Below are 6,556 nucleotides of genomic sequence, written 5' to 3' on the forward strand. Positions count from 1 at the left end.
GCAAAGCTTCTGAAAATAACAAAATGCACAAAACAAAAATGAGGTAGAGGTTATTTTTGTCGTCGTGAAAATTTAAAAATAAAGAACTAATTCGAAAAAAACACAACAACTCTCCAGAAATTATTCCCGGATGGTGTTTGGGAAGATTTTCATGCATAGTGCGTCCTACTTAAATATTTTATGGAGCAAAACAATAATGAAAATATGACTTTAAGGCAGCTTAACCTTCATATAAGAAAAAAAGAATTGACGGAAACATTTCCATATGTTGAGGTTGCTTTAAGAATAAACTTTTGCACTGCAGTTATGAAATAAAGTGCAGAAAGGTCCTTTTCCGTATCGAAACTAATAAAAGACTATTTTATTTAAGGTCTGACAATATTCAAAAACACCTAAAAATTAAGGAGGTGAACTGACATAAAACTTACATAACGAAACTATTTTTAACAAATTTTGTAATCAATATACGCACAGACAAATAGTTGCATTTTGTGTTTTTGTTAATTTTATTTTGTATAACTTTATTTTAATTCTAAGGGACGGCAATATTATCAGGCCGGCGGCGGCGGGGTGTCAGATCCTTAAATACGCCTCTACTCATAGGTAAATAAGTTGTCCGTTTTCTATTATTGGTTTCAGTATCATCCAATGGCTTAACTCAGGAGCAGAAATAAACGAATAATAAAATCTTTTTTCAGGACCTTTTCTCATATTTTATACTAAATAGGTTTGAAATTATACGATCTGAAAATACTAATTTATTAAAGGTATAACCAAAAACAAACAATACAAAATTTTTGATTATTATGATGATTAATCAATTTCTCCCAAAACTTGAACACTTCTTACAGCATTTTTGGGACTTGCACTGGGGTATGAATGTCGGAATTCTGGGTATGGGGATAAGTCGGATGCAGATGATATCGAAGGGGATCCAATGTACATGCTACGCTGATGTTGATGCTCTGGCAATATGTTTGTTATTTTTGATAGAGGTCTTTGTTGAGGATGAGTTAGAGGTTGAGGTTGAAGTTGAAGATGCAGTGCGAGTAATAACATTCTAAACAAAAGTTCCTCTCGAACATTGGAAGGCAGAAGCTTAGTTAATGGTTGTTGTTGTTGATTGCGGAGCGAAGAGTTTTCCAAAATTTTGGTGGGTTCGTGGTTTCTAAAATGACTGCTGGGGTACTCTTGGACATGCGGGGTCGATCCCTTTGGTAATGGATAAAAATAGCTATTTTCTTGTTGATTGTTTCGACAATTAATACCAATTGGCGATGTAGACGATGACGATAAGAATGGATCGTCATGCATACGTTGCTCCCTGAGAACTAAAAGCTGTAGTAGGAGATCGAAGTCACGTACAGTCAGCGGCTGGTATTGTTGTTGTTGGTGTTGTTGCTTTTGTTGTCGCTGCAGATTTTGTTGAGTTAAAAGACCAAGCATAGTAGGCTCTTGTGCCATTGGATCATAAACTACACTATTCATGTCCCTCTGATAACCTTCTGAGCCCATATATCGTGGACGAATGAAATTTTGAGTGGAAGTTTGATGTTCAAGAAAGGCATTAGGTCGAGTTTGAGGAGATAATGGAAGGTGGTTGAAACTTCGCTGCGGATCCGGGTTTTCGTAAACGAAATGTGACGATGCAGGTGCAAGTGGTACTGGTGGTGCCTGTGATCCTCTCATATAGTCATCATCTGACCATTTATGGTTCAAGTAATATGAATGACGATTATTGTAGGATTGTTCGTCGTTAATTTCAGCGTTATTAGAACCAATTCTGGAGTACAGAATGCTTTTATATGGATTTCTTTTTTGCTGCTCTGTTTGATATGGCACGGCTGCATCTTGGTTTCTCGGTGTTGTTGTTGATTGCATTGAATTTAAATCATCTTTAGTACTTTTCCTAAGAACCAGAAGTTTCTGATCTTGAAGACGTCCAGCATCATTTAATTGATTTTGTTGTTGTTGTTCTTCTTCTTCTTCTTGATCAGAATATTGTTGGTTTTCCAAAACTGGCTTTGTATTTTCCACATTCTTATGGTTCGATCTTTCGTTTTCAACAACTATTGTCGATCGATATTTTTGGCTCGATAAGAGCGGTACCGGTCGAATGTTAACAAACGTTCTTGATGGTGGCATTGAAGTTGGGATGGATGTGGCATAAACGATTGTTGTTGTAGGTTCTCCAGATCCATAGTCTTTGATGGTTGGTGGCAAATTTGTTGGCAATTTCAAATAAGACCCGTCAGATGTTGTCGCTGAATTTGTATTCCCTCCTGGACCACGAACCTTTCTTGGAATTGCTTGAATAACGGCTGATTTTCGAGGGTGAATCCGAATTGTTGTTGTTGGATATGATACATTATTGTTTTGTTTTTCTAAAATTTCCTTATTCGATGTATTATGAGAATTGTTGTTGTTATTGTTGACATCTGGATCATAACCAGATGCATGTTTAACCGTATCATAAAGTTGTCGATTTTCAATTTTTACACTTTCTTGAGCAGAAATGTCATCATTTCGGAGTTGATGATCATTGTTGTTATTTTCGTTGAGTCCAGTTTTGTTATTGGGCGCGATAAATTGTTTAAGTTGTGTTGAGTTGTCATTTAAAGGTTTGGTTCCATTGATTCCCAGTGCTGTTAGCACGATCACGCAAAATATTAACCTCTGAAATTAAAGACAAATATTAATTATTGGAATTGAAAGCTTATCTACATTTTATTCACTTTTATACAAAAATAAAATATTTTTTTTTGTAATGTACTATACACTATCACTTTTCAATGTTAAAATAACTTGAAGTTCCCAGGACTTTTCTCAGAGAAATCTATAAACTAAAAATTTAAAGTATACAGGTTTATGGTAGAGCTTTCAAAGAATCAGAAGCGAACTTTCTTGTTGAAAGTGGATAGTTCGATAGTTCCTTATTGGTCTTGAAACAAATAGTTTTCTTAAAATCTTATCGAGTCACATGATGACTTAAGTGATATACTGAACCTTGCGTATTCAGGTTTAGTGTTTTGGTCAATTGTCACCACTGCAATTCGGTTAAGCGATTGTGTACCTATTATTGAAAATAATAGTTTTCATCTATTCGTTAGTTCTTCGTCAAATCCAAAGGAAAACATCATAAATAACTCTTAAAATAAAATAGTTATGAATTAATAGTTTCTAACATCAGTTCAGTTTACCACTCTTGACTGACTCGGGAACTAATATAGAGCGCAAAATGGAGAGGACATTTAAGTCTATATGGGGTTGAACTCAGACCTTTGGCTAATCCCTTACGCCTTAATGGTATGAGATGAGGAGCGTTCAAATCTATTCCAATTGACTTAGAAAAACTTACCCGAAATATGAAAATGTACAATACCAATGCGACTGCTATCAATCAATTTTTACTTTCGACATGTAAGAACTATATGCCAAGTTTTGCATCCGCAAAAAATTTCGAACTCAAAATTTTAATGAAACATGACATCACAATGATAGAGAAGTCGGATTCGGCCGTCAAAAGGGTAACCTCAATAGAACGGGTATTCTGCGTTTCAGTGATCTCAAGAATTTATCAACCTATTTCAATAATTTTTACTCCGCACGAGCTCATATACTATCTCAATTATATTTTAGCTTCCTAAATAAATGATGACCCATTTAAGAGATAACCAATTTCGAAAAATTATAGTTTTTTATTTGAAAATTCGATATCTCAAAAATTAATTAAAATGTGAAACATGTATATACATGCTTCTTACCAAGAACATTTTTAAACTCAAATTAAAAAATGTATATATAAAAAATATTTTTAAAAAAACTGGACCTTAAAACATTAAAAGATGTCAAAATTTGCAATATACAAATCGGACTGATTACAATAATTTCCTATGGGAAGGTAAAAATTCAAACAATATAAGTTACATAAATTAAAAAATCATTATGAATTTTCAACAAATGTATGAAATGTATGCTCTATGAAAAGAGTAAATTTCTTCAGTCCAGAATTTATTGAAATTTTTTCGTATACTTATAAACAATAAAACATTTTAATTTCGCCTTGCCTATATTTTATTTCAAGACTATTTTGTAATAATGTAGTAAACTTTGATAGTATGTTGTACCACAAGAATGTAATTTCATAAGTAAAACAGAATCATATATTTCTCCAATACTTGTAGTTCATTTTTTTAAAATACATTAATGATATTCTACAATATCATTACTTATGTTACTGTGTTACACAAACGATGCAACACAAGTTTTAAAATACTGCATTATAATTGGTGTAGTATCTTTGAAACGGACAATTAATGCGCAATGTGTTCAAATCAGAACTTAAGCTTTTAAGAAGTAAGTTGGTATCGGTTGATTTTGGTTTTGCTGCTTTTTTAAAATTAACTAAAACATAAATGAAGAATTAAAATTTTAAGCAGTTGATAGGGCTGGAATAATTAATGTTTAAGCTATTTCATAACCATATGACAAATTCATTAGGTCACGTGAAGAAACATTATCACTTGTATATGAGACTAAATTTTATCTAGATTTAAGTCTTATTTTAATTTAAAAGGGTTATTTATGTTGAGACAAAACAATAAAAAAGCAATGGAAATCAAAATCAACAATCAAGTTTAATTTTAATTCTAAAAGTCTATCTCTTTTTTCTACCTCTGTAACATAATCATTATACTTCTTTCGTAGTACAATATTTCCGTCATTATGATGTCACGTCTCTTAGTTTCTTAAGCTAAAAAATGGGTACCAAATTGAATTGAGAGTGAAAATGTTACATAAGTCTTTGTCATATCCTATGATATATGCGGTGTAGTAACGTGAGAAAAAATCATACGGTATTCTCACAATTGTTTTAAATTGTTTGTCTTATAATTTTGTAACGTATGAAAACAATAAGATAAGAGTTTTTGAAAAGATTACAGACACACAATTTAAATACAAAATAGGACACATACATAGTTAAATATGCAGAATGCAGACTGCAGACAGAGGCAGCAAAACAACGTCTAACAAGTCATATACAATGTCTTCCGAAAAAAATATGAGCATATGAGTTACTCGAAAATTTTTACAAACATTTTGGGGATATACATATATATGAATATCATTTTATTACTTATTTTTTTAAATGATCTTTCTGCCGACTTAAGGCAATTAAATCGTTTTTTTTTTCGAGTAAATCTCTACTTCTGGAACTAAATTGAAATATTAAATGTAATTTTACTTTACTTTAATAGGAGAGTGCCTAAATAGGTAACCTTGAAGTTATAACCACAACAAATTTTGAATAGCAAATTCTATCTTTTATCAGCTTGATTTCCCAATAGAATTATATGGGAACTAATCCTTTTTCTTTAAGTCAAAAATTAAAACGGCCAAAAAATATTCTTAGCCAAAGTTTATCACATCAAAAAAAAAAAACGTATCTGCTCACACGTAACAATCTATAAATTTTTTTTTAAATTTGAAAATAATTCGCTTCCTTTTTCCAGAAACCAATACAGACACACAAAAGAATTTTGGGGAAAGATTCACTGCACAGAATTCAACTTAATTTATTTTGTTTTTTTATTTTGTTTTATTTTATAAATCAAAATAGAAATTAAACTAAACAGCATACATCTGACATAAATCAATATTTTTAATTAATGGAAAATTGTTTTCTTTTACTTTGATCCGCGTTTGAATATCAGGAATTTTTAAATATGAAATTATATTAAATATTTGTATTCACAAAACAATTGATAGAATTTCAATTAAACTATAATTTCTTTCAGATAAATAATAGTAAGCCTGATTAAGTAAGGCTCTTAGATTGAAGGCAGTTATTAATTATAAAATATCATTTAACACTAACCGTTAAACTAAATTAACACAAACAGTATCAGATATGCATGTACCTTTCTTTTTAAGGCGAAATTATCCATCTATAATATGCAAACAATAATACTATTTTCTTAAAGCCCCTGAGATTTTAAGACTGAACCAAGGAAAACAAATTTAAAGCTTATGACCGAAAACTATAAATATGATATTGTTAGTGCAAGTTTTCGTATACTTTTGAGGTAAATTCTCGAAATGTATCGCTTTTTATCATTATACTCCTTTCCAAATTCCATCACAATAACTAACATATGCTTGTACATTGTACAGGGTGTCCCACAGACACCGCCTACGAAATGGGTTCCTGAGTTCATATTTTTTTTTAAATATTTTGATTCACGAAACGAATCAAAAAAAGTTTCAAGGAAACTATAACTACACTAAAAGATTTGATCATAAGGAATATATTTGGTCTCTGGATTAGAAAATTAAGAGCAATTCTAAATTTTGGGTAATTTTTGAATACTAATAGAAAATCGACTGGGAATCTATCTATTGCAGGCTTTTTTGTAATAAATTTGCCTCATTTTTCCAATCAAACTTTTCTGACTTGAGAGTAACTTATGATCAACATTTAAATAATTTATTTATCGACAGGTTTGTGATCACTAAGCACCAGTGGACAATGATAAACTAATTGCTAAACTTTAGC

At 31.2% G+C, this 6,556-nt stretch overlaps 1 protein-coding gene across 1 annotated transcript; it reads right to left on the bottom strand.

Moving 5' to 3' along the window:
- Nucleotides 1-735: 735 nt before the first annotated feature.
- Nucleotides 736-6,091, bottom strand: LOC129953395 (transcription factor SPT20 homolog). The gene is made up of 2 exons (XM_056066561.1): nucleotides 5,922-6,091; nucleotides 736-2,676 (listed from the first exon to the last, which is right to left on the bottom strand). The coding sequence occupies exons 1-2, from the start codon at nucleotides 5,946-5,948 to the stop codon at nucleotides 814-816; spliced, it is 1,890 nt and encodes a 629-aa protein (XP_055922536.1). The 5' UTR covers nucleotides 5,949-6,091; the 3' UTR covers nucleotides 736-813.
- Between the last annotated feature and the right edge of the window lie 465 nt (nucleotides 6,092-6,556).

Source organism: Eupeodes corollae, chromosome X, assembly GCF_945859685.1.
Source record: "Eupeodes corollae chromosome X, idEupCoro1.1, whole genome shotgun sequence".
In the NCBI taxonomy this organism is placed as follows: domain Eukaryota; kingdom Metazoa; phylum Arthropoda; class Insecta; order Diptera; family Syrphidae; genus Eupeodes; species Eupeodes corollae.

Bases quoted from the DNA above. Each gene is read 5' to 3' on its own strand.
- LOC129953395 (XM_056066561.1), bottom strand. From the start codon at position 5,948: ATGGATAATTTCGCCTTAAAAAGAAAG. The intron at 2,677-5,921 runs GTACATGCATAT...CTTTAATTTCAG, and splicing joins ATTTCGCCTTAAAAAGAAAG to AGGTTAATATTTTGCGTGAT.